The sequence below is a fragment of the Antechinus flavipes genome, chromosome 1, assembly GCF_016432865.1.
Source record: "Antechinus flavipes isolate AdamAnt ecotype Samford, QLD, Australia chromosome 1, AdamAnt_v2, whole genome shotgun sequence".
Taxonomy (NCBI): Eukaryota; Metazoa; Chordata; class Mammalia; order Dasyuromorphia; family Dasyuridae; genus Antechinus; species Antechinus flavipes.
This window is the reverse complement of record NC_067398.1, coordinates 725,310,616-725,336,026: the sequence shown is the minus strand read 5'-3', so window position 1 is coordinate 725,336,026 and position 25,411 is coordinate 725,310,616. Positions and strand designations below refer to the sequence as shown.

The following is a 25,411-nucleotide window of genomic DNA, read 5'->3' as shown; positions in this document are numbered from 1 at the left end:
TACCAGAAAAACTGAAAAATAATGTCAGAAACTCATAGATTTACATCTCGCCCCCATATCAAAATAAGATCAAAATGAATACATGATTTGGGCATAATGGATGATACTGTAAAGAGATTAGGAGAACAAGGGATAATTTGCCTCTCAGATCTTTGGAGAAGGGAGGAATTTATGACCAAAGAACTAGAGAACATTATGAAAGGCAAAATGGACAACTTTGATTAGATTCAATTAAAAAGTTTTTGCACAAACAAAACTAACAGAAACAAGACTAAAAGGGAAATACAAAGCTGGGGAAAAAATCTTTACAGCCGGTATTTCTAATAAAAGTCTCATTTCTAAAATATATAAAGAACTGTGGGACAGTAATACATTTTTTGTAGAGTTGTGAAATGATCTGACCATTCTGGAGAGCAATCTGGAACTATTCCCAAAGGGATATAAAACTGTGCATAGTCTTTGACCTGGCAAGGTCACTACTAGGTCTGAATCACAAGAAAAGTATAAAGAAAGGAAAAGGACCCACATGTGCAGAAATGTTTGCAGCAGTTCTTTTTGCGATAACAAAGAATTGGAAAAGGTGTGGATGCTCATCAATTGAGAAATAGCTGAGTAAGTTGTGAAGATAATATAATATTATTTTTATTAAAAATGATGAACAAGCTGATTTTAGAAAGGCCATGAAGTGATGCTAAGCAAAATGAGCAGAACCAGGAATACATTGTACACAATAACAGCAAAGATTTGCGATGATCGACTATGAAAGACTTGGTTTTTTTAAGTAGTACAGCGATCCAAAGAAATACCAAGAAACTTTGGACAGAAAATGCCACCTGCATCCAGAAAAAGAACTAAGCAGTTTAAATGTAAATCAACACATGCTATGTTCACTTTTTTTCTTTCTTTTTTTTCTCTCTCCCATGGTTTTTCCCCTTTCCTCTGATTTTTCCTTCCCAATATAATCCATAAAAAAGTATTAAAAAAAAACTTTAAAAAGATAACTGGTATCATTAAAATCATTAAAAAACATAACTGCAATAAATCATCAGCAAAGGACTGGAAAGAATGTTGGCATTGCACAATAGTGCCTGGCACAATAATGGGCACTTACTAAATACTGCTTACTGACTGGCATCTATCAAGGAACAAATGAAAAAGTTATGATTCATGGACACCATTTCTGACATAATGGATTTTTTAAACAATCATAAAATTCAATTCAGGGTGCTTTAGAATATTGATAAATTGGTAGTCATTAATTTCCTGCCTCCAGATGGCCAGCACATCCCAGCTCATGGTGACCTTACACCTGAGGCTAACAGGGATTGTGGAGGGACATTACCTGGGGGACTGAGTGAGGACCCTACCCCCCTGGTGGTCTCAGCTCCCACTGTGTGTTTACTAAGCTTATGGTTGAGACCAGCAGATGTTTCCTCCCTGCCCTCAGCCAAGGTCGCAGAAGAGGCAGCTCAGAGAGACCCCCTGGGACATCCAGGAAGCAGATTTCTCTGAAGGTCTGTAGGGGAAAAGTACAAGAGATTCAGGGGAAGCAGCTCCAGCTGTAGGACCTGCAGAAACTGAGTCTCCCCCCCTCCACCCAAAAGAGAGGGGACAAACCCATTAGTAGCAAGTGGGACCACAGCATATCCCCACTTCTATAAACTTCATTTTCTTTACCTGAAAAATAAAATGCAAATTCAATATTTGAAGTTCACACAACTTGGTTCCTTCCAGCTTCATGATCTGGGACTTCCCTTCCTGCCTTCTATGGTCCTGTCTGATTGCCTCTATTCCTTACACAAGCCTTGACCAGCTACCACCTCCTTGCCTTTGCCCAGACTGGTCCCATGCCTTCCATGACGCTTCTTCCTCTCCTCAGTCTCAGAGTCCAGCTTCTTGATACATTCATGTCCCATCTTCTATGTGAAACCCCAACTAAGCTAGTGCTCCCAACCACCTCCTAAATACATGGAATATAGTTTGTTTTTCTGTACATTACATATTCATATAATCTGTATATCATACATCTATATTTTTGCATATTTATATATGTTACATATGTTTCCCTGTTATTCTTATAACACACACATACCTTTCATGAGAATCTTAGTTTTTTTGAAGCCAAAAATTATGTGTACTTTCCTAACACTCAGCATGGCACCTGGCACATTGTCCTGTCCTGGACTCCTGTCCCTATCCTCTTTGAGAGTCTATGTGAGGAGCTTCTTCCTCCTTCCTGTCTTGTTTGAGGAAAACTCAAGAAAAAATGAGGTGCACTAGTCCCAACCTCTCCATCTTCTTTCACTTTGCAGATACTAGGATGAAAGATGCCCCATGGAAGTCTGCAGGGCCCTTAGCCACAAGCCCCTGTGGTGGCAGCATTAAGGATCATTCCATGTGATGGCACAAGTGGGTAGTTGTCCTGCACACACAAAATGCCGTCAGTATGTGGGGTCATATTGGAAGGCCGGGCACGGATAGGCATTTGACCTGGAGTGGAGATGTCCCTAATTCTGTGAATCTGCCGTGTCTTTGGAGGGACTCGGATTCTGCTTGGCTCCCAGAGCACGGGGCCTTGGATGTGGGGATACCATCCTAGCCAGTCCTCTGCCAGCAGCTCCTGTGGCTCATTGTTGGTTCCAGAGATATTCAGAGACTTGGGGAGTTATCTTGTACCGCTGCCCTGACTTCCCCGTAATTGCTGTGCGTATTCTCAGTAAAACGGTCTTTTCCGCATTTGAACAACATGCTCAGCCCGTCAGAGTTGAGCTCCTTGCAGGAGAGTTTTAATGCTTGGCAGCTCAGCCCAAGGAAGGCCCTCTGGATCTAGCACCTTGCCAGGTGATCTTCAGACTTTTCCTAAGAGAGTCCAAATGGATCCTGTGTCTCGTCATGGTGCCAGGCATAAAACTGTCTGGGTTTTACGTACACGCATGAAATCAGCATGGCGCTGTAAACAGTCACTTTGGGAATCCGTCTGATTCCGCTCCTCTCCCACACTTCCTTTGGAGCCCCCCAAACACTGAGCTAGCAGCTCTAGCAATGAGTGAGTCAATCTCATCACCTTTGTGGACATCGCAGTTATCCCGCCAAGAAAAGTGAACTTGTTGACAGCTTTCAGGGCGCCTCCATTCACTAGAGCCAATACCTACGGATGGTCTGATGTTGCCAAGTGGAGAACTGCTGCTTTGGGGTGTCCGTTTTCAGGCCAGATTCTGCATCGGCAGAAAATTCATCCGTACTGGGCTGCATTGGACTTCAGAGGCTGCACCCCAAGTCCCGCACAGATTGCCCCTGCGCTGTGGTTCCAACCGGCCTTTTCAGGTTGAATGACTTCTCATCAGCTGGCGCTGACACTGGCCGGCCAGTGCTCCCTCAGCTGGCCCTTCAGAGCCCCGACCTTGAGCCTCCGCCGGTCCTTGGGCTGCCGCGGGTGCCCAACAAAGCTCAGAGGGAAGTCCGAGCGCGCCCGCGCCCTGCGCCCAGTCCCCTTCGCACTCCGGCTCTTTTCCTCACTGTCTGAGAGGCCAGTGTCCAGGGTGGGGGCACCCACAAAGTCTCATTAGTCTCAGGGAAACAGGTTAGTGCTGGTGATGAGAGTTGTGTGAGCCTTCAGTATCAGGCCCACTGCTCTTTCTGACTGTTCCTCTCAAGGACTTCCTGTCGGTTTTGCTGGTTTGTGGGCGCTCTGGCGCTAAAGTCGCCCCAGTTCCATGCTTGCCCTCTTTGGGTACATCGATGCTGATCTCCAGATCTTCTTAAAACTTTTCCTTGAACTGCATCAGAGTGGGAGCCCACATGCACTGATGCCAGTAGCCCGGCACTTTCCCCCAAAATCTTCACCAGCGACCGGCATAGATAACCCTCAGGATTTCTGATGATCTGGGACCACAGAACCCAGAGTTACTTCCCTGACCGTCTCTGGGCTCTGCAGGCTCATTGTGCTGACCTGCAGCAAGCCTAAGAGCCTTGACATGGTCTAAGATGATAGGATCCTCTTGACTCGGTTCTCCATTGTGTATTTCCTTTCTGAAGAAGAAATTTCTCCATCTGGTTAATTCTTGCTTTTGATACCCTATGACTACATGATTGGCTGTCAGATATGCCTGGAATCACACACTAAGAATTTTTTCCCATTGTGATATGTGAAATTGTTATAACTATGTCTCTCTTTTTTCTTTTATTACAAATTTTGATAATCAAAAAATTTTCTAAGAACAATACTGAATCTATTAAATAATAGAGTAATACTGGAACATTTCTGAGTTACTACAATAGGATGCAAATATGAACAAATTACAATTTTAACCTATCATGGTACTTAAATTCTAATATAGAGATTATAGTCTCCTAATGACTAGGAAAAGTAATAAGACAAAGATGTAATGTAAGAGTCTTTTACTTAAAAGGAATAATAAATTTTGACAAAGCAAGAGAATTGAACTATTTTCCTTAAGAAGTATATGCATGACTTTAACATATTTGACATGTATTGGTCAACCTGCCATCTGGGGGAAGGGAATGGGGGGAAGGAGGGAAAAAGTTGCAACAAAAGGATTTGCAACTGTCAATGCTGAAAAATTACCTATGTATATATCTTGTAAATAAAAAGCTATAATAAAAAAAGCAATAGGCAAAAAAGAAGCATATACATGTATATGATTGGTTTCCAAATTTATTTATCATGGAAATTCAGTGTGTTCCAGTATATTTAGTTCTCAAAAATGGATTGAGGATTTTACACATAAATTGTATTGATAATGGTAAAGAAAATGAAATATTTTTCCTATTGAATAGTCACTGCTACATGTGTCAAGGCTTAGCCTCACTGCAGAGGGTCTCCTCAATACCTGAGCAGATTCCAGCACATGTCACTTGTTTTCCTCCTCCAACAGAATAGAAAGCCTTTTATGGTGGCCACTGCTAGGTCTTGAGTTATTCTCATTGAGGCTCTACCATATTTTAATTGTGTGGGGTTTTTTCCCCTTGTTCTCTTATTATTTTCTCCTTGACCTGGAGTTTTCAGATTTTGGTTATAATATTCCTGTAAGTTTTCTTCATAGGATCTTTTTTATGTGGGATCAGTGGATTTTTCAACTTCTACTGTGCCCTATTGTTCTAACACTTCAGGACAATTTTCTCTAATTGTTTCTTATATTACTGTATCAATATTCCTTTTTAAAATTTAGCTTTCAGGTAGTTTAATTACTCTTATTTTTCTCCTCTTGCTCTGTTTTCCAGATTGTGTAGAGGGCTGAAACTCTTGAGTGGATGCACTGAGATCAGGACAGCTGAGCATTTGAGGCTAACTACTGATTGGACAATACTCTATGGGCATATGCTTGGAAGATGCTCCTTCCCACTATCTTGTGCTGGCTCAATGATTGGTGTATACAGAGGACTGTAGGAGGGATTAGGGGGTGGAGTAAGATTAGCCAGAGTCATCTTTTCGAGGAAGAAGGCGGTTGAGGTGCAGTCTCGAAGATTCTGCCTCTATCCTGTTCACATCTAACCCTAAAGACCAAGAATAAAGACTAAAAACTTTTTGCTTATCCTGACTCAGGCTGATTCTAAGGTATCCTGGGTGATAGCGGTCATCACAAGATTGGTTTTTTTTCTCATAAGAAGTGTCACATTATTTTATATTTTTACATACTCTATATTTTGTTTTATGATTTTTCAGTCTCTTATAACTTCACTGGCTTTCCCTTGCCCAAGTCTCGTTTTCAAGGAGTCATTTTCTTCCTTAATAATATTCTCCTTTTCTAGTTAATTGACTTTTTTTTCATAATCTTGTTTTTCTTGGATTATTCTTTTTTTAAAAAATTTCCTCAGTCTCTCTCATGTGATTTTCAAAATCTTTTTAAAAATTCTTCTATGAATTCTTTTTGGGCAAATCACCATTTTTTATGTTTCTCTTTGGGATAGAAGAGGATTTCTTTTTTTGCTTCAGTGTTCTTCTCTGAAGATGAATCCCAATCTTTTCTATTCCCATAGTAATTTTCTATGGTTGAGTTCTTTCTCTTCTGCCTGCTCACTTTTTGAAAATAGGATCTTCTTAGTGTAATCACTTCTAGGCTTGCTTGGGAGTGGATGGTACCTCTGATCTCAGGTTTCACCTTTAGTTCTCACCTTTGGACTGGATGTGATACCAAGAATTCCACCCTCCCATAAGTGCCTGGAGTCAACTAGTCAACATTATTCCTGCCCCACTGCATTTGTGCTTGTTCCTTCTAACCCTAACCCTAAACCTTGGCTTTCCATAACTTTGACAATGCTCTCTAAACATTTTCCTTGAACAGAAACAGGCTGTTTTCTAAATATCTGTCCCATCTTAGTTGAAATTCTACTATAACTCTTTTAACAAAATTTCTTTGTTGCCCTCACCCTAATTTCTGGGTTGAAGAGTCTTTTCCACTGGATCAGGATCAGAGGCTTTTCCACTGGAATCAGGATTCTGTCAGCCCCATGTTCAGGGCGCCAAAATGTGGTGTTCTCTTTCTTCTTTAAAATATATAAGATGATGGTTCTCTCTGGGGGAGAGCAGGTTTCTCGAGGGAGGTTTTCTGGAGGCAGCCTTAGTATCAGTTCAGATCAATAATTACCCCAAATGCAGCCAGCTGGCAAAAATACAAACATTTATCTCTCCTTCCAAGTCTTGTCTCTTTCCTTGGGCCCAGATAGCTAGATTCTTAGAGGCTGATCTCTCTGCTTGGTTCCAAGAGCTCCCTCAGAATGTCTCTAAATCCAAAGGTTTGTCCTTCAGCCTCTGCCTCTGCTCCCTTCAGCTCCAGCCAGCACAAAGATGAATCTGTCTCTCTTGCCTTCCAAAGTCATTCTCTCCTGGCTCTAGCTCAACTCCGGCTCGTGGCTTCTTCTGACTTGATGCTCTCCTCTCCATGTAATTTGGCTGAATTCCGTCTGAGAGCCTCTGTCTGTATCTTATATATGAGTGAGAGGAATTGTGGGATACGAGAGAGAGGGATTATGGGTTTCTCCCAGAATGCTCTCTGGCCCTAAGAGCTTCAAGGGAGGTATGAATTCACAAAGTTACAAAGTTTACTTTGTGAATCTCCCATACTTGTGAACTCCAATGAGTAAAGATGCAAACACAAGCATTGTATCAATTAGTTCTACTTAGTACCTTGTTTCAGGTTCTGGCCCAAAACATCTTCTTGTAAGATCAGATCAATAATCTATCAACTCTAATGAGTTAGCAGCTTGTAAAGATTCCAACATCCAGGGATGCATCTTGACAGCACACCTGGGCCTGGCCTCCTGTCTCAGCAGCTCTTTCTATTTTCCCCAGCTTAGTCGGCCACCTTCCCACATTGTCTTGGCACTGAAAATTTCCATGGTGGGGAGTATCTACTTCCCATCCCAGCTAGTTTAGGGCTCACCATTTGCTATTTAGGCAGAATTATTGACATTGGCCAGAACTCCATTCTCAGATTTTTCTTTGGATATTTTCCAGTTATACCCAGAAAATTACTTCTGCCCTAACTTTTTTTATATATTTTTGCATCTCTATGTTTGCCCTGAGGTGCTATTTTATCTTGTTTGTAAGGGACAGGGAAAATCTGGAGAACTAGGAATTTTCTGATTTACTCCTCCATCTTCTCAGAATCGTCTCCATTTTTTTTTCTTGTTGTTTATTGGTGTTTTTTGTTTGTTTGTTTGTTTGTTTTTTGGAGAAGTGAAGGCATTTGGGTATGATAGTACAATTCTTCCATACAGGATTGGCTGAATAGCCAGACCAAGTCTGTAATGGGCCAGAATTCTGGAGAAATGTACTTGACACAAGGATTCTTACAACATGGTGTTAACTCAGTGGAATTGATAAGACAATATTATCTAGTTTAGTGTGGTGATTAATAGTTCTCTAGTTCAGTATGATTGACTTAATCTTACAACAAATAATGGTTCCCTAGTGATATAATGATTGGCTTATACTCAATTTGATGAATGGATTTAATTGTAATAAAGTATTTAGAGGTCAAAGTCAGAGAGAGAGAGAAGACAGAGGACTGGAGGCTGGAGCTCAAGCCCTCAGAGCCAAGGAGAGCCATCCCATCTTCATCAGCCTCATGGCGGCTGGCCTGTCCTCCTGCTTCCCCCACTGAGACCAAGGTCTGTCTGAAGGCCTCCTTGCCAAGTCCCAGGCAAGGAGACAGACTGTGAAGGAGACAATAAAGAATTTGGACTTTTTCCCTGGCTATTCTTGTGGTGATCACTCAGCTAAAAGGAAGGCTGGAACAAAGACCTGCAGAAAGCTAACCAGAACATTACAAAGTCAATGATCAGTTATGTCTCGACATCTTTAAGAAAAAAGGTCCCAAGGGAAGTGCCCCCAGTTTCTGTCCTTGCACATTTTTTCCAATGACCTGGATGTATGTGGAAAACCTAACCAGTTCTCAAATGACACAGACTCCGAGGGTCTTCCCCTCACTCACTGACTTTTTGGTGAAGGCATCTTTGGCTTCCATTCTGTAGCCCTGTATTCCTGACTGGATGTTGCATCCCTCGGACTGTGGCCGGATACTTGGCCAGTCAGAGAGAGCCAGAGTGGCTTGAGTTGGAGTCACGTGCAAGGCAAGACTTCACAATGTGAACCCACTCCTCAAACTATCCTGAGTCCCCACCGATGTGTGCCTCCTCCTAACAATGAGCCAGACGGGTACACGACGTCTTCTTACAAGCCTGAGGGACCTTATCTCACAAATATACCCAGTCTTCCCGGACACATCCATAGAGTTCCCTAATAGTGGGGGGCCGCACTGAGGAAATGTGTGGGCAGAACAACTCACAACTTGGGCACTTTTAGGGTCTGGAATTCCTTTCTCTTTGCATATTCTCATGGGGCTCCCTCTGGCTGCAGTGGCTCCTGTGGGTGGGATCTTCCGCCCAAGTGCCAAAGCCAGTCCCTCTCTGGGAGTCAACTCTCAGTTGGGAGAAGGGAATCTTTCTTAGGTCCCTAGCCACCCCCTCTCTGTTACGTCTTCCCTTTGATCTGTTTGAGGTTCAGAGATAGGCACCACATGTGGGGGTTCAGTCACGTGAGGGATCCCCAGTGGCCCTTCTTTTTGGCAAAAGCCAGGTTTATTTAGAAGAGGTTACAGACCAAAGAGATACAATAGACACCAGGAACGGTAGATATGAAAGAGATTTGAGAGAGCAAAAAGGTTTTAAAAATTAACAATGGAAAAGACAAGTTCCCTAATGGGAGCCACAGCTAACTAGGAGAATGGGAATACTTCATGAGGCGGGAGGGGAGAAACAACGTGTCTTACCAAGGGTCCCACAGCTCACTGATGAATGCAGGAAAGCTTTGCTTAACCTTCTTCCAAGAATGGGCGTCCAGGTGGGGGGACTCCCCTTTGAACCTCCAAAGGCAGCTTTCTGATAGGGGCAGTTTAGCCTGGGGAGCTGATGTAGCTGGATCTCTGACCGGATACAGCAAGGCGGGGGTCCCCACAACAGAGGGTGAGCCCATTGCCATCAGTGCCCTTCCCTGCTTGCCTCGCGGAGTGATTTAGCGCAGTTGCTCCGCTCTCTGCCAGCCTGGACCGTGTTCCTCAGGACCTGAGTGACTACAGTGAGTGTTTCCACTTTCCCACCTCTGGCTTAAACACCATTGAACAAGCAAACCTTTGAGTAGCTGCCCGGGAGAATCTCCTTCTGGCAGCCCGATGTTGGACAATGGCGATGAAGGGAGCGAGGGAGAGAAATTCCCCATTCTCCCTCGTTCCTCTCCCCCGCGCCCTGCACAGATGCTCCTGGTCTCGAATCCCTGGGGTTCCCTGGAACCAGACTTGCCCTGCCCAGGACTTAGCTGTGGAAAGCCCTCAAGGACGCGCGTGATTTCTGTTTTCTGGTCAGAAAAAGGAGCTCACGCACTCCGCAAAGGGAGGGGGAGGCTTCCTCGCCTCAAGGGGGACTCCTGGGACCCGCCCAACCCGGTGGGGCCGGAGACGGACGGAGTCGCGTGTCTTCCTCCAGGAAAGGTTTCCTCGCTCGCTTCTCGCCACAAGTCAAAGCCAGAGATTGGCGGAGAAACCGCAGTGGGAGCAACTCAAGCTGCCCCAGGAAGGGGGGCTCTCCCCGAGAGGCAAAGATTGTGCCCGCAAGGTGGGGGCAGCCCCCGGAGGAAGCTCGGGCGCCGCCCCCTGCCCGGGCCTTTTCCTCACTCTGCCTCGGGCACGGAGCCTGCCCCTAACTCGGTACCGACGGGCCAGGTGGGCTCTGCCGTCCTGCCCCCGGAGGCCGCTGCCCAAGGGCCGGGATCTCGGAGCCTCCCCCGTGCTTTTGGCTGGGGGGGGGGGTTGGAAGGAAGGCTGGGGACGAAAGGGGAGCCGCTCTCCCAAAGGGCGGGGTGAGAGCTGCAAGCAGGGTCGGGGGAAGTGAGGGGGCGCTGGGAAGGAGCAGGCTTAGGGGAAGGGGAGGAGAGAAGGAAATGGGGGCGGAGCAGACACCTGGTGGGGGGCACAGGGGAGGTGGGGGAAGGTAGAAATGGGGGTGCAATGGGCACCTGATGGGGGGGGCAGAGGAAATGGGAGAGGTACAAATGGGGAGGGGGATGGGCAGGGACACCTAATGGGGGGAGGGGTGTGAAGATGACCATAAGGTGAGAAAAGTCAAGGTCCTGAGACCCGAGAGATGCTGAGGTCGTTTCCCAAACAGCGGAACCCAAGGGGAGGACACCTGGGGCGGGGGGATTCGCTGCCCTACGCAAGAACTGATTCTTGGGGGAACCTGGTGTGGACAGAAGCCTTCCACTCCACGAACTACAATTCCCAGAAGGCTTTGCAGGGATATCTTCCAGCCAACGTGAAGGGCGGAGGCTGATGGCGTCACTTCCTCTCCCTCTGGCATACAGTTAAACCCCACCCCTCAGCCTCTACCCGAGAGAATGCCGCTACTGGTCAGGCTCAAAGGGGCTGGGTGGCCGGAGAGCCAATCAGAAGTGAGGGCGAAGGTCTGCCCGGCGGGCCGCGCTGCGGGGCGAGGTGTCTGAAGCACGTGCCCGCCGTGGGTGAGGGGCCCGGAGTCCTCTTCCCAGGAACCAGCTCCCCGAGGGCTCGGCCAGCCCAGGAGCCCGGCAGGGAACATGGCCCCCGGGCCCACCCCCGCTGCCCTCCGGGTGAGCCCTGCGGGCGGGGGAGGGAAAGGACCCCCTGCCGAACTCTTCGCGGGGTGGGGCTGAGGACCCCCAACTTCTATTGGGGTCAGAGGGAACACGGGGCTGCGCCCCCCTCGGGAATCTGGGGGAACACCCACAGCCCTCCCCTGGCAAGCTGAAGGGAGCCGGGAGGCCGGCGAGGAGGGAGGGCACCCAGGCAGGGGCCAGGCAGAGAGGGGGCCCGGAGTCGGGGCCCGGAGCCTCTTGTTGGGGAGGACCAAGGGGGCCTTGTGGGGGGGGGGAGCACTTGGGGAAGCGCCAAGGCGCCTTTCCCACGGAGGAAGTGGCGGCTCCTCATTTCCGGGGGTCAGACTCCAGCGCTGCCCACAGTCCGGGCTCAGGAAATGCGCGCCTTGGAGCACTGCCTTCCGCCGGAAGTGCTCCTTCCAAAGGCCCCGGGCCCTGGGGAGCACCCACCTGCTGCTTCTTTCAGGGATCGGTGACCTTCCAGGACGTGTCCGTGGACTTCTCCCGGGAGGAGTGGGGGCAGCTGAGCCCTTCCCAGAAGCAGCTGTACCGGGAGGTGATGCTGGAGAACTATAGGAACCTCATCTGCCTGGGTGAGGGTCTCGGGCTTCCCCTCCCCGCGGGGCCTTCCTTCTCAGGAAATGCTCGGGGAGTTCGAGTGCGAGCTGGTGCCTGGCATCCAGAGGCCGGAAATCCCTGAGCCCTGGGGGCCTAGAGAGGCTCCTCGGGTCACCTACTGCCCAGGTGTTCCAGGTGTGCCCAGGTGTGCCCAGGTGCAGGGTCTCGGTCCCCCAGAACCTGCTGCCCCGCCCAGAGCCTCCCTCCCTGTCCCTGACAGCTTGAATACGGCCACAGTCCCCATGCTCTTAGCAGGGATCGGGTCAAACGATCCAGTCTCTTTAGCCCAGCCCACGGGGGCCCATTGCCCCCGGCTTCCAGGGCCGGGATCTAGGAGGGCCTTCAGTGGCCCTGTGGGCCCCCCTGTGGCCATGGCCCGCGGGCTGTGTTTTCCCAGACGGGGAAGGGGCCAGGACCCAGCTCTCTGGGGGTTCTCTGACCACAGACCGTTTAATGCGCAGGCCTGGCCGTGTCCAAGCCAGATGTGATCTGCCAGTTGGAGAGAAGGGAGGCCCCTGGGATGACTGTCCCCCAGAGCTGCTGTGCAGGTGAGTCATGGAGACCAGCAGCTGGTCATTGTGGAGGGGAGGCCTCTCCTGAGTGCTCCCCAGGCCTGGGTGCCTGCCCACAGCCTCCTCCCCCCTGCAGGACATCCTTCTTCTGACCCATCCCCCTTGGTTGTGCCTCAGTTAGGACTGAACATTGGGGCCCCATTCCCTGCCCTCCCCTTCCTCTGTTCTTTCTCTCTTCACAATAACCAAAAAGCCTGTTGGAGAGCCCTGCCCTTTCCTTCTGGATATTCAGATTTTGTTGCTGTGGTTATTTTTCCCAGTTCCATTTATTGTATTTGCTCTAATTCTGCTTCCCCCCCCCCCCCATCTCCGTATCTGAGAGTCTTCCTCTGTATATCTGGGTTGCTTTTGACTTCAGGCTTCAAAAGGAGAAGTTTGTGGGACAGGAGGACAAATGTATGTGAACCTGAGTAAGGAGCAGGGAATTGTGAAGATGACTTGGGAGGCTTGGGAATTGTATAGAAGTACAGGGACTGAATTGGGGAAGCACAAATTTGGGAGAACTTTGAAAGAGATGTATTTGAACTAAAGAATGACAGACAAGCTTCAATCTGAATGCTAGATCTCCATCAAGAAAAAAAAAATCCATGATTTTGTTTTTGTTTTACCCACACATTCTCCATGAAATTAAGCTCATCATTAGGTGTGAGCATTTGGAAGGTGGGAGAGGGGGGTAGTTAAAGAAAAAAACAAGAATTTTAAGTTCTGCTTTTAGTGATATTGTAGGAATTAATCGTACACACTCAAGCACTCACAGTGTGGTCAAAAAAAAGCAAAAGGAGGGCACTCTCATGGTCTCTTAAGAACTTTAAAAGTAATGGTATGACATAGGAGACCCTGGCCCATGACTGCCCAGCATTGTATGCCTTCATCAGAGAAGGAACTGTGCCCCATGAGCAGATCAGAATTGAATTAGCTCAGAAGAAACTCAAGAGTTGCAAAATTAGAGAAGCACTTGAGATGTTCCTAGGGACTATTTGTGTCTCATGGTGTGGCTGAGCATTCCTCTCTCATCTTGGTCTGATCAGCCACTGTTGGACACTCTGTAGCTTGATTCCAACATAGTGATGTCATTTTACTCCTCTTCCAGAACAAAGGACAACTTACCAAACAAATCAACACATTCTCACTCAACTTCCAAAGGCCTGTTTAAATATTTTACTGATATAAAGATCCTTTGTTTTTCTCTCTGTAAGAGCAATTTTTCTGCCATTAACACATTATGATAAGATATTAATGTATTAATAAAAATTTTTTAATAACAAAGGATAACAAACCACAGACAACTATGTTAAAAAATTACAAATGTTATGATAAACAAAAAGTGGTATGAGGGTAGGTAGACTGGCCAGTGGATAGAGCATCAGGAAGACCTGTGTTCAAACCTATTATCAGTCCCTTAACACTTATTATTTGTGTGACCTTAAGCAAGCCACTTTACCCCAATTGCCTCAGATACACATAAAAAAGGGGCTGATTTATTTGCTTAATCTGCGCCTTTCACAACAATTTTTTGAAGAGGGAGAGAGAAGACAGAATTAATTGCTTTTATCTGGCTAAGGTAAGAGGGTATTGAGGGTTTTTAATACTTTCCCGCCCACAGATTTAGAGATTATTCCTGAATCCAAGAAGTCATTTTGTAAGCTTGGCATTTCTTCAGAGGAATTATCTGAACAGTTCACAGAGGATCCTTGCTGTTTCTCCAAGCAGAAAGAAGCTTCAGCACCTAATATCAAGTCAAAAGGGAATTGTCTTGATGAAGAAATCCAATCTAGGCAAGTAGAAATGCCCTTAAAGAAAGTTCCTAATAAAAAGAAACAAACTTGGTTTAATTTTTCAACTAGGGCCAATTTTTCTTTGATACACAATAGTCCATGGAAAAGAGTTCTCTTAAATGTGTTTTCCCAGAGCAGGAGGAAAGTTATGTAAATATAATAGAATCTATTGCAGGAAGTGGTAAGTAAGGTAATGCATATGTGAAATACTTAAATTATAATATCCCATTTATTATGTGATATGTCATTAGAAGAACGTGAGAACTCTTACCAAAAATTTTCCCTTTACTTCTCACAGAACTCATACTGGAGAGAAGCCCCATAAATGTGATGAATATGGGAAGGCTTTGCCCAACAGCTTACAACTCATTGCACCTCGTAGAATTCATACTAAAAAGAAACCTTATAAGTGTAATGAATATGGAAAAACCTCACAGAGTTCACAGTGTACTCAGCATGAGCGAATTCTTGCTGGAGAGAAAAGTTACAAATGTAAAATATGTAAGAAAGACTTTAGCCAGAGGTCTCAGCTTATTGTACACCAGGGAAGTCATACTGGAGAGAACACTTACCAATGCACTCAGTGTCGGAAGGTCTTCAGATGGCACTCACATCTTACTCAACACCAGAGGATTCACACTGGAGAGAAACCTTATGAATGTGGTGAATGTGGGAAAGGCTTCAGTTTCAAAAAAGGCCTAACTGTACATCAGAGGGTTCACACTGGGGAAAAACCTTATAAATGTGATGAATGTGGAAAGGCTTTCAGGCAGGTCTCACATTTTAATGTACATCAAACAATTCATACTAGAGAGAAGTTTTATGAATGTAAAGAATGTGGAAAGACCTTCAGGTGGAAATCAGAATACACACTGCATCAGAAAATTCATATTGGTGAAAAACCTTATGAATGTGATAAATGTGGGAAGGTCTTCACACAGAGTTCACGATATACTCAACATCAGAGAATTCATGCTAAGGAGAAACATTATAAATGCAAAGAATGTGAGAAAGTCTTCAGCCAGAAGTCTCAATTCATTGTGCACCAGAGAATTCATACTGGAGAGAAAACTTATGAATGCAGTTACTGTAGAAAGATCTTCCTGTGTCACTCATATCTTATTCAACACCAGAGAATTCACACTGGCAAAAAACCTTATGAATGTGATGAATGTGGGAAAGCCTTCAGTTTCAGAGCGGGCCTTACTGTACATCAGAGAGTTCACACTGGGGAAAAACCTTATAAATGTGATGAATGTGGGAAGGCTTTCAGGCAGAGTTCACATTTTAAACTACATCACACAATTCATACTAAAGAGAAACCCTATGAGTGTAAAGAATGTGGGAAAGCCTTCAGAAGAAGCGCAGGACTTACTCAACATCAGAGAATTCACGCTGGAGAGAAACCTTGCAAAGACAATGAATGTGGGAAGGCTTTCCCACAGAGTGCCCAGTGTTCTCAGCATCAGAGAATTCACACTGGAGAGGAAAGTTGTTATGAATGTAAAGAATGTGGGAAAGTTTTCAGCCAGAGGTCTCAGCTTATTGTACATCAGGGAAGTCACACTGGAGAGAAAACTTATGAATGCATTCAATGTCAGAAGGTCTTCAGATGGTACTCACACCTTACTCAGCACCAGAGGATTCACACTGGAGAGAAGCCTTATGAATGTGGTGAATGTGGGAAAGGCTTCAGTTTCAGAACAGGCCTTGTTGTACATCAGAGAGTTCATACTGGGGAAAAACCTTATAAGTGTGATGAATGTGGAAAGGCTTTCAGGCAGATCTCACATTTTAATCTCCATCAGACAGTTCATACTAGAAAGAAGTCTTATAAATGTAAAGAATGCCAAGAGACCTTCAGGTGGAAATCAGAACGTAATCTACATCAAAGAATTCATACTAGAGAGAAATCTTATGAATGTAATAAATGTGGGGATGTCTTTAGCCAGAGATCAAAACTCACTCTTCATCAGAGAATTCACACAAGAGAAAAATGTTTAAAAAAAAAAAAAAGTGAAGACTGAAGAGGTATGGGGAAAACATGACATTCACAGCTCATCAAGTGATTCCCAGGACCACAGAAGCTCAGCCATGGAGGGTCTTCACCCCACTGCATTTAGTCATCTTCTCCATGTGCGGATCTCCTCTCCCTAAAGCATCTGTATGCTCGCACTCTCCCCTGACTCTTTGCCAACTTTCTAAAAACACTAAATCATAGGATTCTACATGTGGAGCTCGAGGGAACCTCAGACTTTTGAGTTTCACCCCTCATTTCACATATAAAGGACCTGAGGCCTCTGAACATTATTAGGCAGGACATAAGTCTCACTAGGATTTCAATAAAAAACAACTATCTTTTCCCTCTCCCCTTTTCCTTCCTCCTCCCGGTTCCGTTCTAAATGGTCTTCTGAAGCTGCTCTCAGACTTGTCAGTGACCTAATAACCAAATAAAAAGCCTTTGTTTGTTGCTCTTTTCCTTCCTCTCATTCTGCACAATCACTGACTCTTGGACCCCCTGTGGTTCCCTATTCTCTCTTCCTGGGAGATCTCACACTTGGTTCTCTTCCTGTCTTTTTACCTGTGTCTGCTGTCTCCCCTTTGCTGGCCCTTCCTATCAGGTGTTCTCCAAGAGTCTGTCCTGGGCCCTCTTTGTTTTCCCATTTTTCTTTCTACCTATTGAGAGTCTTGTATTTGCCCTGCACAGTATCGTCCATCTCTCCCTTCTCTTTACTCATATCCTGATACAGACTGTGAGGCTGACCTCCTAATTGATCTCCCTGCCTCCAGGAGATGCTTCCTTCTCCAATTCATCCTCAGTCCCAGATGATATTCCTGAAGCCCAGGTCTGACCGTGTCCCTTCTCCAGCCAAGAACTTGCACTGGCTTCCCTGATGGAATTGACTTGGACCTGTTTCTCCCTCCTCCATCTCTGGGCCTTTGCATTGGTTTCCCCCTTATGTTTGTAATGCACATCTCCCTCACTGCCCCCTCATCCAATCTCTTTGGTTGAATGGAAGCCTCCAAAAGATGGCCCTTGATCCTACCAGCACCTAGTGCCTCCCCCCCACCCATCTCCTTCATCTACATGTTCTCCCACTGAATGTAAACTCTACCACCACCCCCTCCCCAACAACAGGTACTAAAGGTATACTTCAGTTGGTGGGTGATACATGTTAATATTGAATTACACTGACTAAGGAGCAGATTTATGTTGAGGATAAAACTCCTTGCCCGTCCTCAAATTTGTAATGCAGAGAATATTGCTGGATCGGGATTCTATCCCATTCTTAAAGTGTTCTTTCTATTGCTACAAAGCACTAGGTGCTGCTATCCTAAAGGACAAATTTTCTTTTTGACTGGGAACTTATGCTGAAGGCAGGTGGAAGAAAGGAAGACCTGCTTACTGAGGACATTCCAGTCCTGCCTCAATCTCTGGGCCATCAGTCTTCAGGTTTTGTACTTTCTTTTCCTGGCATTATACTACCCCATTTGTCTGTCAACTCCATACAGCCCCAGTGTTTACTTTTCCATTTTCCCATAAATAGATATATTTGCCCAGCCTGGAAAGAGAGTTTGTCTGTGACACGATGTTATTGTATTTTGGGCTTTTCCCTTTTGGCCACAGGTAGAAATAGTCTTGGTTCCTCTGTGTGGGTCACAAGCATTGCTCTGATACCTTTTTCACCATAACTGCATCCCTCTAAATCCTCTCCTTAGGTGAAGGAAAAAGTGCACGATTTTTCTTCCTCTTCCGCCAGCCACTTACCTAGGATTCAGGCTACCTGGCTGTATGCCCTCTTTCTTAAGACCAAAGGAAGAAGTGTTTTTCCTTGGAGATTCATAGAATCCTTTGCCCTGTGTGTGTGCCCTCACCATCTAGGTGGAGATCCAAGCCATTACTTGAGTTGTTACTGTATACGTCTGCAGGAGACTCGTAGGGGAGCTGCCCCTTCCCTCCAGGTCTGATAAAAATCTTTAATTCATGTCATAGAAGGATTTGACACAATCTTCTATCAGTGTGAGATGTTTCCTTATCGATACATACATCTCCAAGGGATGTGACTTAGTCATCCTTAAAAAAGCATCTGAACATGTATTCAGATTCTCTGATGATCAGAGGCATACAAATTAAAACAATTCAGAGGTTCATCTTCCATTAATGGACACAGAGTTGCCTGGTGCAATGAGAGGCAAAGGACTTTGACAGACTGAATGATTGGCCCTATTGGTGAAACTCAATTGGTCCCAATGTTCGGGAAAACAAATTGGAATTCTTTGGGGGCAAAGTCATTAAACAATACATTTCTGTCACCTAGGACAACACTAGTAGTTGTGCCCTCGGAGAGATTGATGAAATACAACTGCAATAAATCAGCAGCAAAGGACTGGGAAGAAGGTTGGCATTGCACAATAGTGCCTGGCACAATAATGGGCACTTACTAAATACTGCTCACTGACTGGTATCTATCAAGGAACAAATGAAAAAGTTATGATTCATGGACACCATTTCTGACATAATGGATTTTTTTAACAGCCATAAAATTCGATTCAGGGTGCCTTAGAATATTGATAAATTGGTAGTCATTAACTTCCTGCCTCCAGATGGCCAGCATTTGCCCGGCTCATGGTGACCTTACCCCTGAGGCTAACAGGGATTGTGGAGGGACATTACCTGGGGGACTGAGTGAGGACCCTAACCCCCTGGTGGGCCCAGCTCCCACTGTGTGTTTACTAAGCTGATGGTTAGGACCAGCAGATGTTTCCTCCCTGCCCTCAGCCAAGGTCCCAGATGAGGCAGCTCAGACAGGCCCCCTGGGACATCCAGGAAGCAGATTTCTCTGAAGGTCTGTGGGGGAAAAGTACAAGAGATTCAGGGGAAGCAGCTCCTGCTGTGGGACCTGCAGAAACCGAGTCTCCCCCCACCCCCCCATCTTCCCTGCCAGTTGGCCAATCTTGCCATTTCTGAACCACAGCTATAGTCCTGGTGTCCTTCCTGCCCCTCCAAGCCCACCTCTCCTCCAGACAATGCAGTGACCCTTGGGTTCTCCCCATTCCAGTCCACCCAACAGAGGGGACAAACCCATCAGGAGCAAGCATATCCCCATCTCCATAAACTTCATTTCTTTCTCCCCAACATTTGAAGTCCTCACGACTCGGCTCCTTCCAGCTTCACGATCCGGGACGTCCCTTCCTGCCCTCTAAGTTCCTGTCCGATGACCTCTCTTCCTTGCACAAGCCTTGCCTTTGCCCAGACTGGCCGGGTGCCTTCCATGGCACTTCTTCCTCTCCTCAGTCCAGCTTCTCCATACTTTCATGTCCCATCTTCCAACCCCAAGCTAATGCACCCGACCACCTCCATCCTGAATATGGTTTGTATTTTTCTACATGCAATATGTTTATATTTGTGTGGACGTTGAATGTTTCTATATGTTCTGTATTTTACATATGTTCATGTCTCCGTGAGCATGCAAGTCTTCACAGTGGCCATTCGGAGGCTTTTTCCCTGGCCCCTGGCACAGGGCGCAAACTTCCCAAACACCCCCAGCCTCTCCCCCAGGGTCATGGGAGCCGCTCCTTCCACCTTCCTCTCTGGGCTGGGGATGAACACTGGGGGACAGGGAGAGTGAGGGAGAAGATGAGGGACCCCGTTCTGGCCCAAGATGTCTTTTCCATGCTGCAGATAGCTGGACAAAAGACAGGTTGGTTCCGGATCCTGCGGGGCCCAGCTTTCCGGGTCAGTTGGCCACAACTGGCCTGCATGGGAGCCTTGAGGATGCCTCCATGTGGTGGTCCTGCAGGAGAGAGCGGAGGAAGGGTCTCCTCCCCCCAAATCCTCTGGTGGATGACACAAAACCTCTGGAGTTCAGGCTCCGCCCGCCAGAGCCGCCTCCCTGCTGATCTCCAGGCTAATTATGACCCTTTCAGGGCAGTGTAGGGGCCAGCTCCGGGGAAGGATGAGAACTGCCCCCCTAATCACCACTGGCATCTATGTGGGGTTTCCTCTAAGCAGATCCCCCTCCTGGCCCCTGCCGCGGAGAAGCAGCCGGGCAGCCCAGAGGGCAGCACTGGCCCAGCCAGCCATGGGCAACAATGGCAGAGCAGCCCGGGGATGGGCCGGAGCAGCAGGACGCTCCCACGAGGAGCGGGGCAGGGTTCCACAGTGAAAGTTTCCTGAGAAAGGCTGGGACAGACACTGATGCAAATATAATGAACTGAACCGTCCCTATTCAAACGGAGCTTCCATTCTAATAGAAAAGGCTGTGATAATGACTAGCATTTGTTGTTGCCGAGTCAGTTTTTTCAGATACGTCCAACTTTCTGTGACTCTTTGGGGGTTTTATTGGCCGAGACACTGGAATGTTTACCATTTCTCCAGTTCACTTGGCAGATGAGGAAACTGAGGCAAACAGTTAAGTGACCCACTCAGGACCACACATGCAAGAACTGCCCCCGACCTGACCTGCTCCATCCACTGCACCACCTAATTTTACACGGTACTTTAAGGTTTGCAAAGCACTTGACAAGTGCTTGTCCATCACTTGATCCTTACAATAACCCTGCAAAAGTGGGCGCCATTTCACAGGTGAAGCAGGAGGCTTATCCAGAATCAATGGCTGCTAAAGCCCTGAGGCAGGATTGGGACGCAGGTTTATCTGCTGCATTACTACCACTTTAACAAGAACATATATATGTATGTACAGAAAACAAGCAAGAGATTAATACAAATGAACTCTAGGTAGTAGCAACCAAGATTGGGAGGGGTGGGAAGGGTTTGGGCTTAATTGCTTCCTGAAAGGGAGGGATCCTACGAGCCTGAAGTGTGCATCGGGGACATCTCCGCGTGGGGCAGGACCAGTGGGAGCTGGTGCAGGAGGGTGGCAGAGGCAGTATTGTGTGTGAGAAACAGCGAAGGGCAAAGTCTGGGAGGCGGGGAAATGCCGCATGCTTAGGGTACAGTCCTGTAGTGCTTTAAAAGCCAGAGAAGCAAAGGGGAGACACAAATTGACTGAGCAGGGCAGTCGTAGCATCAGATTGAGCCACAGGGTGTAGCTATGACAAAATTAAAAAAAAAAGCACCCCAGGATCCCTTCTGGATCCTCCCCACCCTCTCAGCTGAGCCCCCACCTGCCTCCTGTTTCACTGAAAAATTAGAGCCATTGGCTGAGCCTTCCTCCTTCCCCCCTCCTTCTCATCTCCCATCTCCCACGTGCCTTGGGCCACCACCTTCCCCTTCCCCTGAGGAGGTGGCCCTTCTTGCCAAGACAAACCTCCCATTCCATCCTATCCTCCCCAAGAGCCCCATGGATCATTTCCACTCTCACTAATTTCCCGGCTTCTGGCTCCTTCCCTGCTACCCATAAAAATTCCTGCAACTCCCTCATCCTCGGAAAGCCCTTCTTGATCTGTCCCTGGCCAGTAGCTCTCTTACAACTGCAGCCCCTCAGACCTTCTGCAGCAGGTGCCTCCATTTCCTTTCTTCTCACCCTCTTCCCGACTAGTCTGGCTTTCTCCACGGTTACAGAGCATCTCTCCAGTGTCCTTTTTGCAACGCACTTCCCTCTGGGCTTCTTTGCTGCTCACTCCTCCTGGATCCTCTCTCTTCTCGAGGCTTTCTAGACCCCTCCTTCTCTTGGTTCTCCCCGTCCCTCTCTGACCGAATCCCGCGCCCCCTTTAATGGAGGTTATCCCACGAGGCTCTAAGCTGGACTCTGGTCTGTTTCCCCTCCAAAGTACTTCACTTGCTGATCTCATCTATTCCCATGGACTCCAGTCATCTCTGTGCTGATATTCTCCAATCTGCTTTTCCAGCTCTAACCAATATTGCATCTTCAACTGTCTGATGGACACTCAGAACTGGATGTCCTGTAACATCATAAACTCAAACACCTTAAACCTTGTCCCAAGTCTCTCCTTCCTCCATCCAGTTGTCAAAGTTATTTTCCTAAAGCTCAGGTCTTACCACATCATTCAATAAACTCCAGCTTATTCGATGAAGTGCTGCCCATCCCTCTTCATTCTAGTGCCTTCCCTCTGTTGATTATCTCCAATTTATGCTTTACAAAGCTTGTTTCTATGAAGTTATCATGCTCATTTCTTCCATTAACCTCAGTCTCCTCAAGAGCAGGGACTGTCTTACTTTTATTAGTAGCTCCAGCTCTCTGCAGTGTTTGGCACATGGTAGGTACTTAATATGTTTATTGACCAATTTAGAGCGCTAACATTATTTTCAGTCAACTGGTTTTTCAGAATTTTTTTCTTCTTGTTAAAAAAATCTTTGTCATAAGAAATAGCTCTCTGGGAGAATATTAGAGATTTTAAAACAAAATAAACCAATAAAATTTATTTTCAAAAGGTTTTTCACCAATAAATTTGGTTAAATCATGAAGTTGGCAGCTACATTGCAATGATCTAGAATAGAATTTTTCCTTGTTGGTTTTTAATCTTTTCAATATTATTTTATGATTTTTAAATATTTTTATTTTATGATAATGTATACCATTGTTATTGCTGATATGCTGATAATGACTAACATAGCATTAAGGCCTCTTGTCATACTAGATCACTTGTCTGTTACCAGGCTTGTAATAGAGGGTCCGATGACTTGCCCAGAGTCACACAGCCGGAAGGAATCTGAACTCGGCTCTTGCTGACTCTATCCATTGTGCATCTACCTGCCCTACGTACAACTACCTTAGATAAAAGGGGCTCCCTCCCCGGGGCATCAGGACCAGCCCCCAAAGGGAAGCCATCTCCCTTCAGAGTTTTAACGGTGACCCCGACTGTCGAGGGGGTTTCCTTCTGCAGCCCAGCAGCCCCGGCCAGGATGCTCCCTGCTGTAGGTGTTGCAGTGCTCTCACAGCCCAATCACACGGGGAGGGGGACAGGGGAAGACCACGGCTGACGGGGTTTGGAAGTCCTGGTTCTCCTGGAGGAGATTCGCCTTCGCTGAGGCTCATCAGGGACCTCTGGTCCAGGAGTCCCAACGTTGCCTTTCCTTGGTACATCGCTTGTCCTTAAGGAGTCCCAGAAGTCCCAGGGGTGCGGGGGCTGCTCAGCCCTTGCTCCAGGGCACCAAGAGGAAGCCCAAACCTCTGGCTGTTCCAAGGGCACCTCGTTGTCCTCTGGAAAAGTGGCAGGATGCTGAGGCCTTCATCCTCCTCGCTGGCCCCCTCCGACCGCTGCTAGACTGGCTTGTTCCAGAATTCTCAACTCGGGTCTGGCCCCTGCCGCCTACAGAGGCCCAGAGGCGCTTCGGTGAGCATTAGGCACCTGTGGCGGGCACTGTGCAAAGTACCGGGGATACAGAGGCAGAAACACAGTCCTTGCTCTCAAGCTTCCAATGGGGGAAACAGCAGATGGCCATGTATGTGCAAGGTCTATTCGGTGCAAGTGAAAGCTCTCAGAGGGAAAGTATCTGGTCCCTCAAACCCTCCCACTTCCTCATCCCATGATCCATGTACTTCACTTGCCTCCCTTACATTTTCTAGCCCTTGTTCACCCCCGTCTTTTCCGCCACGGGTCCTTGGGAGATCAGATTTGCATCTGGACCTCCAGTTCCCTGAGGGATGGGTTTAAGTGAGACCTGGAATGTTCTGCTACGTGACCCTCCCCCCCTGAGATGTCCCATTCAATAAAAATGCCACGTTGAAACAAAAAAAAAAAAAAAAAAAAAAAAGAGAAAGAGAGAGAAGGGAACCTAATTTTCCTAGTAACCTGGTATGAAGTAACAACCTCCAGGACCTGCCTCGTGTGAAGAAGCATTTGGGAGGAGTAAGGACAAAATTGGGACCATAACATTGCCCCACGGGGCTCTTAGGATCTCTGACCCATCTTAGCCCAACAAGGCAGCTCAAACTGGCAGGGACCAGGGGCATCCTAAAAAGCCACGGGGGTGTGGAGCTTGGCCGGAATGCCCCCTTTCCCTCAAAGCTGGGTTCTGCGCTCTGGGACACTGAATGTGAACTGGGCAGCTCTGAATTGGGATCATTCCATTCCCTCACTCCCAGAACCTGAGGAGAAGCTAAGATGGTCGGTCTGGTTTGGGAACCAGGGTCGGGGAATGCGGTCCCGGAACCTTTGTTGGCGCTGAAGCCTGGGGAGCCGGCGCCCCTTCAGGCCCGGGAAAGCGCCCGACTCCACGGCAGGGCGGAGAAAGCCTGTGGGAGCAGAGTCCTGGGCAGAGCCCGGCTTTGGCGCTCCTTCCGACAGTCCCAGAGCCTACTTAGCCCTGCCCGCGGCTCTTCCAGCCAGCAGAGGACCCGGCTGCTGAAGAACATCCTGGGGCCCCCGTTTCTTCTGGGTAATTTTCAACAATGTCTAGGTCAGCGACCCAAACCTAACAATGTTCCTTTTGTCAGGACCCAGGTCCCAGCTCCAACCAGGACGCCCTCCACTCTCCATCTCATGGTTCTGAGACGGAGGCTCAACCTGGGATCTCTTCTTTTTTGTTTCCCTTTTGTGAGGCAATTGGGGTTAAGTGACTTACCCACAGCCCCCTCCCCCAGTGTCCACAGAGGCAGGGAACATGGGAACATTCAGCGCCCCGGGCTCGGTCCCAGCCCAGCTCCCAGAGTGTGGTGGAGGTGCCGACAGCCCCGCAACGTCCCGGAGAGCCTCCCGGCCCCTCCACAGCCACCATTCTGCCCGCTCCCCGGCCTGGTCCCCTTCCACTTCTCTCCCCACATCCGGTCGCCAGCACCTCCCCCAGCCAGGACTCCTGTCTGAAGCCAGGCCCCTCTGCTGTCTTCCTGCCTGGGACCCGGCTTAGAATCCGCCCCCGGCCACTAGCAGCGGAGTGTCTCCCACTCGCAGCCACCAAGGGCTCGTTAAGCTTCTGTGCGCCATCGCTCTCCATCTGCCCCTAAAGCCCCGACCTCCCGAGCACGATCCCTCGCTCCAGTCTGGCCAACAGATCGGACTGCTGAGCCTGCTGGAGACGCGGGGTTCAGCTTTACTATTACGAGGGCTTAGAGGGGTGGGCTTGCTGTCTCCCCCCTCCCCACCCAGCCCCCCCAAATACGCTTCAGAAGACGCCTCTGGTAGGAAATGACGTAGAGACTCATTCGTGATTCCCTATTGGCTCCCCCAAGGATGGCACTTACTCCCGGGTCTCCCGGCAGGCAGCCCCAACCAGCCCCGGATAGATTTACCTGCTTGACACACAGACAGTAGGGTCTGGGAAGCGTGAAGCCCGGCCTGAAACGTTACCTTCAGCCTAGAACCCGGGCTGTGAGATCACGTAATGCACCAACCAGAACCTGTTTCTCTGTAAAGCAGCGGTAACCTTTCACCTCTTG

General features: G+C 47.6%; 1 protein-coding gene across 4 annotated transcripts in view; it reads left to right on the top strand.

The window, feature by feature from the left end:
* LOC127545867 (zinc finger protein 25-like) overlaps window positions 1–15,258 on the top strand; it is a 29,796-nt gene extending 14,538 nt beyond the window's left edge. Inside the window, exons 1-4 of one of the 4 annotated variants that reach the window (XM_051973371.1) lie at window positions 10,586–11,140; window positions 11,613–11,739; window positions 12,226–12,312; window positions 13,940–15,258. In XM_051973371.1, coding sequence (XP_051829331.1) covers window positions 11,108–11,140; window positions 11,613–11,739; window positions 12,226–12,312; window positions 13,940–14,265 — 573 coding nt within the window. In that variant the 5' untranslated portion in view covers window positions 10,586–11,107 and the 3' untranslated portion in view covers window positions 14,266–15,258. Of the gene's footprint in view, window positions 1–10,585; window positions 11,141–11,612; window positions 11,740–12,225; window positions 12,313–13,939 lie in introns of those variants that run through there. The other 3 variants (XM_051973368.1, XM_051973370.1, XM_051973369.1) reach the window with 3 other exon arrangements.
* The last annotated feature ends 10,153 nt before the right edge of the window (window positions 15,259–25,411 follow it).